At 35.9% G+C, this 12,446-nt stretch overlaps 1 protein-coding gene across 2 annotated transcripts in view; it reads left to right on the forward strand.

The window, feature by feature from the left end:
• SETD3 (SET domain containing 3, actin N3(tau)-histidine methyltransferase) overlaps positions 1-12,446 on the forward strand; it is a 60,791-nt gene that overhangs the window by 22,658 nt on the left and 25,687 nt on the right. For both annotated transcript variants that reach the window (XM_021549715.3, XM_021549714.3), the window contains exons 2-6: positions 241-350; positions 2,007-2,099; positions 5,138-5,286; positions 6,398-6,470; positions 6,987-7,243. In XM_021549715.3, coding sequence (XP_021405390.2) covers positions 248-350; positions 2,007-2,099; positions 5,138-5,286; positions 6,398-6,470; positions 6,987-7,243 — 675 coding nt within the window. In that variant the 5' untranslated portion in view covers positions 241-247. The remainder of the gene's footprint in view (positions 1-240; positions 351-2,006; positions 2,100-5,137; positions 5,287-6,397; positions 6,471-6,986; positions 7,244-12,446) is intronic.

Genomic DNA, 12,446 nt, shown 5'->3' on the forward strand with positions numbered 1-12,446 from the left:
CTAGTTTCTAATTACCCTGAAGTAATTAATGTTCAACTACAAGAAATATTGCTTCAGATTGCACTGTATAGCTCTTACATTCAGGCTATGCAAATAATACTTGCACATATATATGGGTGAGAAATAATTTCTCATTCTTTTCTTTTTTGTGTGACTAGTGAAAGAAGATCTTGTTCATTCGCATTTATCATATTCTGTTTTATTGTAATTGTTGACAGAGTGCTTCTTAATCTGTTCTAGGTGGAAGATGGGGAAGAAAAGCCGAGTGAAAACTCAGAAGTCGGGTACAGGAGCCACAGCGACAGTATCTCCAAAGGAAATGTTGAATCTAGTTAGTGAGTTATTGCAAAGTAAGTTTTGTTTTTATGCGTCTCTGGGAAAAGGGATGGTGTGCAAACCATTCAAAAACATTTTCTTACTGAAGCCAGTGAGTTGTGTTTTTTCTGTAAGTGGCTAAGCTTGCTATTTCAGAATGCTTTAGATACTCTCAGATACAAACTAAACTACCTCTGTTAATATATATCATTATTGGCTTGTTTAAATGGGTATTTATTGGCCAGAACATATTTGTTGCAGCATTCGGCTTTTCACCTGAATACAAGCTTAAATAGTGAGTGAGGTTAGATTTTTAAATAGCCAAACAACTTGGCATTTAAGCTTTGTCAAAAATGCTTTTTCTTGTAAACTTGAAGAGTTACACTGTTTCCATTTATCACTTGATCAGTACTTTGAACTGATACTAGAGTAGGGGAATTAACTGTGGGAAGCAATGATGCAACTCAGTTCAACTGCACAGATCTTTTTGTTGCTTAGATAAATTTGTTGTTGTTGCTGTTTGGAAACTTTTTGTAGTGCTTAGACCAAAGATTGTTTCACTTGTTGAGGAACTTGAAACTCATCCATTATTTGTAGTAAATGTGAAAAGTAGAGCGTAATTTCATACAATGATGCTAAAATACTATTGACTCTTTCTACTGTCATTGGTAACTGTGCTATGTTCTACTGTCATTAGTAACTGTGCTGTACAGTTCACAGTTCTTTTTGAAACACGAGTTCAGATTTTCATATTCTGGACACATCTAAATGTTGCCTTAGTAAAATTAAAATTTTTCTTAGCATTGCTCATGAGGAGAGAAGGAGTTGGCAAAACAGCTTGATGCTTATGCTACAATTGGCCTCTGCTTTGCTACCAAAAATAAAATGTAGATCTAATTTGCTAAGCAAAGACAAGTATCAGCTGTTCTTTTTGTCAAGCTTCCGTGTTTTATTCAATGCTGAGATTTTTCAAATCACTTGAGCAAGGTAATCTTCAGCTGTCCACTTGGATTTACATGGCTTAGATCAAGAAATCCACACACTGACATTTAGAATATTGGCAGAGACATTGTGGATATAATCTAAAGCTAAAGCATGGCTTTGTGTTCCTTTACTTGTTCCTCCAGTACTTGTGCATCTCTGAAAACAGTATTGACTAGGCAGCTCAAATGTACGTACCTGCAAATTTCTCAATTATTTAAGGTATGCTCTGTGTTATTATCATCTGCTTTCATTACAGCAAGAGTGATGGCAAGCAGGGTAATGCAAACAGAGTGCTTTGCTTGAATTATTGAAAACAGACACCTTTTTTGTTGTTTGTCATATCTGAGATATTATTTACTTAATGGCCTGGTTGTTTACTTTTATTTTTCTTCCAAGCTTTTTAGACATTTGCTATCTCTTATATCTGAAAAATATTAAAAATATAATAAGTTATACTGTTAAGATTTCAAACCTCTAAATTAATTACCTGTCATATAATGGGATGATTATAACAGTGGAGATTTTTTAATTTGACATGCAAACTTATTTGAAGGACAAATAGTACTGGGGTTATGTTAAGTTACTGTGAAACCGTAAATCTGAGGTTACAATATATATTTGCGTGTGTGCATATACATATACATATGTATATATACATGTGTATGGATATATAATGTCTTAATTAAAGAAAACATTTTTCTTTCCAGAATGCAGCAGTCCTCCCCCAGGTCCTGGTAAGGAATGGGAAGAATATGTACAGATCCGTTCGCTTGTGGAGAAAATCCGCAAAAAGCAGAAAGGTAAATGTGAACCCTTGCAGGTGTTTCTGAAATGTTCAGGTGGGCTTCACCACTGGCATTAACCATTTTAATACTCAGAATTCTGAATGATTATCACAGACAGATGGTCCTGTGAGATTTCTGTCTGATAAGTAGAAAAAGGAGCTTGAAATTGTTTTCTCATCACAGTCTGAAGGATTAGAAGTAGCAATACTTAGAGAATAATAGGCTGCCTTGGTTTCTGGTTGCATAGTCTGGTGTTCTGCCTCTATAAATCCGAACATTCTAAAGTTAAATTTGTAACTGTTTTACATCAAGACTTTACTGGATGTTGGAACAGTTTCAGCGTGACAACATCAGGACATCAAGTGATGACAAAAGTATGTCGCAAAATAAATGCAGCAACTAATAAGTCTCTCTGCTCTAAATGAAGCACATAATCAAAATAAAGAAATTATTATAATATCACAGTTCATGAGAAATTTTATTGCCAGTTTTCCAAAATTTAAGGTATGCTTATTTTTCATACTAGATCAGGTTTCTTCTATTATGGTCTGTAACATCTTGCTTCTTTATATTAGTTTTGTTATTTTTGGAGGCATGCTCTAAAAAATCCTTTTTGTATAATTTTAGTAAAATAACCTCTTTTATGACAGATATATTTTAATGACTGAGAAATAACTTTTTAACCTTGCAATGGATAGATTTGGGCTGGACATACCTGAAAATGTCCTAAACAATTCTTTCTTCTCTGGTATTTATATAGTAATAGCAAGAAAGCCAGACTACACATAAATGGAGCTTGACTAGTTCATGGTGTTGCTTGATAAAGAAAACACTGAAGAGGCTTGAAATTTCTCTTTCACACATGTTTTTAATATATTTTGACTGATACATAAGGACCTTACTGCATGGAAGGACTTAACACACCTCTGAACATGAGTTTTTGGCAGAGGGTATATGGCAGAAAAAACTATGCTCTTTCAGTGACTGCATTCTGTAGTAATATAGATGTGAACTTGGTTCATTTTTAACTGTGCCATGACTTCTGTAAACTTACTCTACATGTCCAGGTTTTTATGATGTAATATATCAGTTAAAGTAAGTCATAATTCAGGTTAAGAAGAGCAGAGTTAGCATTGGGGTTGGCCTCTTCTCTGAATCTTTCTTCTGCACCAAAAAGATTAAACTATCAATGGGGAAGATGCTACTTGCAGAGGTGGTAGAATTAGTTTAACAGTATCATGTTAATAGAGCATATTTTTTTCTTTGGAAGATACAAAACCTAACCCCACTGCTGTTGACATACGAGTGTCTTTCTATGTAACATTTGCACATACGTGGTGAGTAGCAATGGTATGGTGTCTTTCAAGACTATTTTTAATAGAACATAGTAGTTAATCTACAGAGTTTGTTAGTTCAATAGAGGCTTTAGACAGCAGATGAAGTTCCTGTTGGGAGCTCTGAGATGTACAAATTAATATATATTGCCAAAAATTTATACTTTGTGTTTTTTTGACTAGAACATGGGGTTGCAGGATGTAAACTAGAATGATCTTCAGTACAGGAAACTCTTAATTTGAAAGCTGAGTATTTTTAATTTCTAAAACTTTTTTTGACTCACTAGCAAAATCTTAAATAAAGCTAATTTTCAATATAGACTTTCATCAGTTCAACTATATTTTGTTCTGTGTAGAAACTATTTATTCCCCAATGGTGCTTATGACTTAAAGGAGCTCGTCTTCTCTTAAATGTGGAAAAAATTGGGAAGTATTGGTCCACATTGTATATGAGGAACAGAAGTAGAATTTTAGAGATGCTTAAAGAATGGTCCCAAATATAAACTGGATGTTAAAAGCTTCCAGTAGTCTTATACAGTAGCAAAAATTGGAAATCAAAAGAGCAAAATCTTAGATAGTGTAAATACCTACCAAGTTTTGTAGAAACTATGCAACAAGTCTTACTATGTTTGTGTGGGCATTATATTCCAAAAAATCCTTTGCAAATGTTTAATAAATACTACATCATCAAAGATTAAAGTTTTAAATTATTCTTGCACTTTTAAGTTAACTACAGATTTGATTGGTTTTGGGCCTTGAAATGCAAAATTTGGAGGCAGGAGTGGGATATTCTAAATACACTAATATTACATCCCTAAAATAATTTTAATCTCAAAATGTATTTTATTCCCTGTGCTAAGCCAATATATCCAATATATCTTTGGATGTAAAGCATCTTGCTGATAACATTTTGTCACTCATAAAATGGCCTGAGCATTTTGGGGGCCTTTGGACACTTTTAATGTGACTTGACTCTAGAGTTTGGATTGAAGAGAACACACAGAGGTAGGGGTACAAAAGGAGCTGGCTGAGTTTAGCCAGGAACTATTACAGAAAGATTCAAAGTATTTGAATTCACAGTAGAGGAAAGCTGAGGAAATGAATGAGGCTTATGATTTCACTAGTGGACCACATACTGATGGAGAAGCAAAGTGTAAAAATTTGTATGAGCTCTGTGATGTCAGGAAGATTATCCTTAGATATTTTAGATCTATCCTTAGATATTTTAGTAGATCCATATGCTACAGGAAAAGGCTAGCTGCCATGTATGTGAAAGAAGGAACTCAAGATCTGCTTATCATCAGTTGCAGTGCTGAATTAATGAAATTACAGCTTGCCTCTCAAATTCTTCTTAGTCTATATCAACATGTTGTGGTGATTGCATTTATCATTGATACTAAGATTGGAAATATTTTGGCTTTTATTGAAAGTGAAAGAAGAGGAAAGTTTCATATTTCATTACTGCTCAGTTTGGGCAGTTGCATTTTTAAGATGACTGGTAAGCCAATTTGGCACAATAATGAATTTGATGAAAATTTGGTATGACATTTATATAGTATTGAGTAACATTTAACAGAGACCAGTTCTGACTCAGCTACTTCAAAGTAGCACCGCTGTGAGATAGCAGATAGCTTTTAACATGGGCTTCTATACTGAGCTTTTTTATCTTTCTGGATCCTCTTATTTCTGCATTTGTTTTTCAATAAATTGTGTATGTAGGTTTGTCTGTTGTCTTTGATGGAAAAAGAGATGACTATTTCCCTGAATTGATAAAGTGGGCAACTGAAAATGGAGCATCCACAGAGGGTTTTGAAATAGCTAACTTTGAAGAGGAGGGATTTGGTTTGAAAGCAACAAGAGAGATAAAGGTGAGCATGTGAACATTTGACTTAGATTAGAAAATCGTGTTTGGAATGTATCTGCAGAGCTCTGAAATGCTCACCCTTTTTCCCCTTTTAGCTGCTTATGCTGTTCTGAAACATTACCAACTCTGTGTATTTGAGAATAATATTGATAAAATAGAGTATTATTTTTGATGACTACTGATAGTACTGTGAATTTTTAGTCAGCCTTTTTTTTTCCCCTCTACGTTGCCTATACTCTTTACTTAATCACTGGGGTACTCTACCACACTGATGTATCCCTTTATTCCATGTTTTCTGACTACTTAGTTTCTTCTCTTCTTTCATGTCCCTTTTAAAGAACTGGAAAAGTTTTTGCCTGAAAAAGAGGTATTTGCAATACCTATTTAGTCTCTTCTTCACTCATGTCCGTTCGTTGAAAGACTTGGTCATTTTGTCTCAGAAAGGATTGTTTGCAATACCTATTTTTCAATGAAAATGAAAAAATCCCCAAATTATGATAATTGTAAAGGATTTTTTTTATCATCAGATAAGGAGTATAGACACACACAGTTAGGTAACTGTTAAAAGGTAAGCATTTAAAATTGTATCTTTCCATTCCCATTTTGTAGGTGGGAAACAGGTTTGAAGACCAATCTGTTGTAGAAAGATTATTAGAAAATGAGCACAGTATAATCATTTAAGAGCTTCATTAGGACAAAATTAATACATTGATAAAAATCCTGAACAGTTCTTCTAGAATAAAAACAGCCAATATGAAAAAACTGCTGTGGAAAAATATGTGATCATGTAATTATTAGCAATATAATGTGTCTGATAACTTTAACTTTGTGTTGTACATATTAGCATTTCCAAAATGGAAGGGCTTTATTTTGTATCTGAGTGCCTGTGTTTAAAGCTTTGTGTAATGCAGATTGAAATATTGGTTATCACAATATGAAACACAGGTTGTTTGTTGAATTTGCAGTGGAAGAGAAATAAGAATTTTGATTCAGATTTATTTTGATTTAAAAAAAAAATGCAAACAGCTTGTAATTTAAAGTTGTTGTATATTTGAGACACTTGGCATATCATGTAAATGCTAGCTGACCCTCTTGCATTTCTTTCCTTTCTGTAGGCTGAAGAATTGTTTCTATGGGTTCCTAGAAAACTGTTGATGACGGTTGAGTCAGCTAAAAATTCAGTCTTAGGTAAGAGCTCAAGGAAGTTCTTAAGAAAGAAATTAATATTTATGGGATCTTTCAGTAGGAGACTTTCTTTATTTGACTGATCTTTTTTATTACAGGGCTTGCTTATCATGCTAGCCATCAGGTTTGGAATACTTAGAAACTTGAAGTGTCAGTGGAAAGAATTTAATTTCCCGGTTAGTTTCTGGCTGAGTGCACTGGATATCTTCCACAAGTGTTTGTGTTATTTTGAACACGTATCATGTAGCTTGTATAATACTTGGAGATAAAATGTTCTGAGGTATTGAGAATATTCTTCTAGTCTAGTCATGCAATTATACACGAGGCATTTGCTGTGTAAAAATCTTGCAGTAGAATGCAGTGTAGGCAGCTAAATATTTTAGAGACCTGAAAAGCTTTTTTTTTTTTTTTTTTGTTAAGTGCTTACCTATCATTTAATCGTGTTAATTTAAAGTAAATCTAAGATGATATTTTCCATGGAGATTCAATTTAGTTCCTCACCTCTCTTGGTTAATTCAGGGTCTCTGTATTCTCAAGATCGAATTCTTCAAGCCATGGGTAATATAACATTGGCATTCCATCTCCTTTGTGAGCGAGCCAACCCCCACTCTTTCTGGCTGCCCTACATCCAGACTCTCCCCAGTGAATATGATACTCCTCTCTATTTTGAAGAAGATGAAGTACAGCATCTTCAATCAACTCAGGCCATACATGATGTTTTTAGCCAATATAAAAATACAGCTCGACAGTATGCCTATTTCTACAAAGTTATTCAGGTAAGAATCTTAAATATAGTATATACATGTTGTTCTCATGATCCTTATTGTGGAAGGTGTGAAAACAGTGATGCTGAATAATACTACAAGTTGCTGACTTACAATATTGCCCTTGAAAGTCCAAATCATTAAAGCAAATTCCTGCCGTTTTTTTGAACTGCTATTGAAATTTTGCAGTTCTGTAGGCTTATAGATAGATAAAAATGTATTTAGTTGGTTGAGAAAAGTGATTATTGCCTCTGTTTAAAAATGGGTAAGGCTTCATCTGGAATACTGTACAATTTTGGGCCCAACAGTGCAAAAGACACATTAACAAACTGGAAACTTGTTGACAAACTGGAATGAGACCAGAGGAGGGCTATGAAGATATAATTTGCTTTAACCCCTTATCTGTATGGGAGACTAAGGAATCTGGATTTGTTTTTTCTGGGGAAAAGGAGATAAGGAATGATCCAGTCACTGCTTTTGTCTTGCTGTTAGCCAGTCTCTAGAAGTTTGTGGGTTGGAAACTTTTCTACATGACCTGCAGAGATCTACAACCTATGCATGCCTCTGGTTCTTTGAAAAATGTGTAGTTTGCACTTAACAAAGTAAAATTATAACTGTTAATTGACAGAATAAAACCATTGCATATGTTGTATTTCAAATGAATGTGGATTAACTGTTGTTTTCTGTTCTATTTAACATAATTATTTTAATTGCTTTCAAATACCAAGATAAACCCATCTGGTAACAGTCAGGGTATGGAGAGGCTTGAGATGGGTGAACTTTGTATTGTGTTTTGAAGCAATGATTTAAGCCAAGTTTCTAACAGAACTCTATTATTCTGACTGATATCTAGATATAAAGTTGTAAGTTAATGTTGTTGTGTTGTTCTCAAGGTAGTGCTTAATGTCCAAACATTCAAAGCTTTTTGTGGCACAATCTGTATAAAAAATGTATGGCTCTATGCACTGAATCTCCCCAAATGTGTGATCTAGAGACATTTTGTTCGGCCATGGGAGAGGTCAGAAGACACAAGGCAATTCTGTTCTCCTTTAGTGTTACCAGAGCTCCAAAGCTTTTCTGTCAGCTGTTTTAATTCAACAAAAGTTGCATTATTTTGTGTAGCTGTTTGGTGTTTCAAACTGAATATGTTTCAAACACAAATTCAGTTTAATGAGTATAAGGAGCAGAGGGATAAATTGATAACACTGAAGTAATTGGAAATGATTGGTGAAAGCCAAATCAGATACACAAGGAATAAGCTAGAAACAATGGCTTTGATATTGGAAGGGAACTGAATTCTTCCTTCCAGGTGTCACAGTACAGGAAACAATAGTTCAGCCAACTCTTTTTTCTTGCTGTGTCCTGTCCTAGACTGCCAGTCCATGCTGGGTCTTCTAGTCTTCACTTAGTTTCTCAAAATATGCTGCCTGATCAAATAGAGCTTCTAAATGTTGTGCCTTAGAACATTTTTTTCACCCTAAAAAGGTCTACTGTTTTTAACAAGTTATTAGCAGAATATTGTGGAACATTATCCAATTATTCTAGCTGCTATTCTTGCTCTTGCAGTTCTTTTCAGATCTGAATCAGCTGAACTATTACTATGACCAGTTCTGTCATTTTCACTGACTAATCCTGCACTAGTACTATTACGTGAGACGTTATATGACTGCAACATTAATTGAAAAAACCTCTGAAATGCAGAATGGTCTGAAAATTAGATCAGTTTTTTTTTTGTTCTCTTGACAAATGCTTTTGGTGCTTGTCTTGTGTTCTTGTTATGTATCTTTTTCTATAGCTGTTGTTTCACATTGTTGAATATGAGGGGTAATAAGTATTTAGTTAAATTTCAAGTGTGTCCTGGTTGTTTGGTGCCTTACTTCAGCACTGCCATGTAATCACAATTTCAGCTGAGTGTTTCTTCACTACTATTCAGCAAATACTGCTATTCACATTAGAAAGTCAAATAAATTCAGTTGGCTCCAGGAATGCCAACTGTATGTATTGGGCAGCTATTAATATTTTTGATGAAAACTTAGGGAAAAGTTTAAATTTTTTATTTGTTTCTGCTCTCAAAAATAAGAGCTTGTAATTTATGAAATGGTGGAGTAAAAGAGTTCATAGAGAAAAAATAGAAGTCTCTTTCTTCCCTAAAACAAAGTAACATCTTTCCTTATTCATAAAAGCTGAAATTAATTTTAGTATCAGCTTGCATGTACTCATGTTTTGAACAAAATTGACCCACAAAATACTAATGCTAAGGGTAATTCATGAGCAGATGGAAAAGGAAAGAAACAGCGAAAGAGAAATTTTTCATATAAATGAAAAGAGCAAACCCATTTGTCTATAAAAGGCAATGTACTCTGCAAGCTAGATTAAATGAGGTTTTTTTAGATTTTTGTATACCATAATTTCATTCAGTACTACTACTACTTTAGTAGAAGTGTTTAACTGAAAGCTGTCCTGTGTTACCAGGATTTTCATATTGCTTTCAGTTTGCAGACTAATTTTTTTAAAGTACAAAAAAGGGACTACTTTGTGTAGGCAAAATATTCTAATTGCAGTATTTTTACTCTGCAAAATATTTCTAATGGTGGGGGTAATAAAAGGGTTAACAGGTCCTGTTTTCAAGTGCTTTTTTTTTCTTTCCAAATAGGATTGCTATACTGGTTTTAAAATATTTTGGCTTCTGATAGGTGTGCAGTTTCAAACACGGTTGAAAGTGCTGCTCTGCTTTATTTCCTTAGCTTTTCCATAAAGGGTGACTGCTGCAGTTCTGACTCTTTCTCCAAGTGCTTAGTCTGGCTACACATGAAGAATGGGCAGATTTATGAATTTCACAGCTGTTGCAAGCTAAACTGTAGTCTGGTTTGATAAGCAGAAACAGGTGGGATGTTGAGCAGACAAAAATAAACTCTTGAGCATGTTAGCCAGGCTCTATAAACCACACTGACACCTCTCTAAACATATGTAATTTGATAACTAAAAAATAGTTAAAAGTTGTTGCAGATGTACTTCAACTGTGTATTTGGCTTCTGCATTGGTATCAAAATACAGGGAATGGTCAAAAGATTACTTTAATTGCTGCAGACTTGTAGTTTGCAAGATTTTTTTAATAGTTTGTTCCAAAGAGAAATTCTGTAAGCTGCAGGGTTTTTTCTCCTCAGGAGAAGAGAAAGGAAGGTATGTCTGTGACTTCCTTAAAATTTATGAGCTCTGCATGCCTGCAGAAGGGTGAACAAAGCCCAGATATTTATGGCTTAATGTTAAAAATGTTTTGTCTGCTGAAATGTGGTGTAATAGACACAAGAGGGAGCCATATAGTTTACAGACAATCGCAGTGAGATTATATTCCTAAAGAAAATACAGCCAAGTTTGAAGCTTTTTTAAAAGAATATGCAGTGGTCTTTGTGTTTGATTTTCAGGTGCATCTCTATGCCGTTTGTAGTCAGCTACAGAGAAGTTTTTGTGACTCAAAACAAGGTATGAAGACAAGGAATGCATTTAGAGAAGGTGAAAGTGTCCAAACTATTACATTTTGAACATGATGGGTTTGACACAGTGTTGTATCTTTTCCCCAGCTGTAGTAAAGACTGTTACTACCTGCCTAAATAAAAGACAATTTTATAATAACTTTACTTGTCTTTTAAAATCTTTGAAGTGATAAGTCGAAAACCAGCAGACCATTAGCTAACCATAGGTTTTGCCATGGCTGTATGCCTTCAGTGGCACTCTGTGAATAAGTAGTATCTCTATGTAGCTGCCTCTCACGTGCTGGAAAAACATTAGTTTTGTGAGACTGTCCAGGATGCCAGTTTGGCATTGGTTTACACAGTGTTTTCAGTCTGTAGTCTTTGGACCACTGAGGGACCATATTTTTTTCTTTTTCTGAAGAGAACCAGCAAGTTATCAGTCTGGAAAGAAAAAAAAACAAACAAAAAGTCTGAACCTCAGCCGATATGGCTGACAGTGTTGTGGGCCTCTGCTATAAGGCTGCCTGAACAGGGAGAAGCAAGAAGTGAATGAGGACTTCTACAGATAGCTAAAAACAGTCTCACTTTTGCAGGGCCTGGTCCTCAGCAGGGACTTCACTCCAGTATCTGTTAAAGGAACAGCACAGCAGGGCATAAGCAGCCCAGGAGGTTTGTGGGGAGCTTCCTCACCCAAGAAGTGGAAGGAGCAATGAGGAGAGGTGCTACTTACATTCATGGACCTCATACTTACAAACAAGGAAGGGTTTGTTGGAGATGCAAAGGTTGGAGACAGCCTTGGCTGTAGTGACCATGAGGTGGTGGACTTCAGGATACTGAGAGGAGGAAGCACAGCAAACTGCAAAGTCATGATGCTGGACTTGAGGAGAGCAGTATTGGCTCCTTCTGCTTGAAGAGCCTATAAGATCTGCTTGAAGAGTCCCCTGGGATAAGGCTTTGGAGAGAAGAAGGATCCAAGAAACAATACATGGTTAGTATTGATAGATCACCTCCTCTAAGTTCAGGAGTAGTTCATCCCAAAAACTAAATCAGGCAAAAGTGCCAGGGGGCCTTCATGAATCAGCAAGGAACTCCAAAAACTTGGACATTAAAAGGAAGCATAGGGAAGGTGAAAGCAGGGACAGGTAACCTGTAAGGAATATGGAGACATTGTCCAATCATCCAGGCATGTGGTTAGGAAAGCTAAAGCCCAGCAGTAATTGCATCTTGCAAAAGATACCAAAGGTGATTAAAAGAGTTTTTATAGGTACAGAGGTGACCAAAGGAGGACTGGAGGAAATGTGGGTCTGGTGCTGGATGGAGTGGGGGACTGTGATATAGAACATGTAAAATGGGGATACCAGATGCCTTCCTTTACTGTTAAGACTGGCCTTCAGGAGTCCCAAGTACCAGGATGCCATCTAGAGGTGCCTGGACAAGCTTGAGAAATGGGCCATTGGGAACCTCATTAAGTTTACCAGGGGAAAGTGCAAAGTGGTGCACCCGTGTTGGGGTAACCCATGCTATCAATACACTGTGGGTTGAAGGGATTGAGAACAGCCCTGCAGAGATGGACTTTGGGAGTGCTGGTGAAGGAGCCAGCAATGTGTACTTGCAGCTCAGAAAGCCAGTTGTACCCCGGGCTGCATCAAAAGCAGTGTGGCCAGCAGGATGAGAGAGGGGATTCAATCCCTCTGCTCTGGTGGAGTACTGTACCCAGCTTTGGAATCCCCAGCACAGGAAGGACA

Source organism: Lonchura striata, chromosome 6, assembly GCF_046129695.1.
Source record: "Lonchura striata isolate bLonStr1 chromosome 6, bLonStr1.mat, whole genome shotgun sequence".
Classification (NCBI taxonomy): Eukaryota; Metazoa; Chordata; class Aves; order Passeriformes; family Estrildidae; genus Lonchura; species Lonchura striata.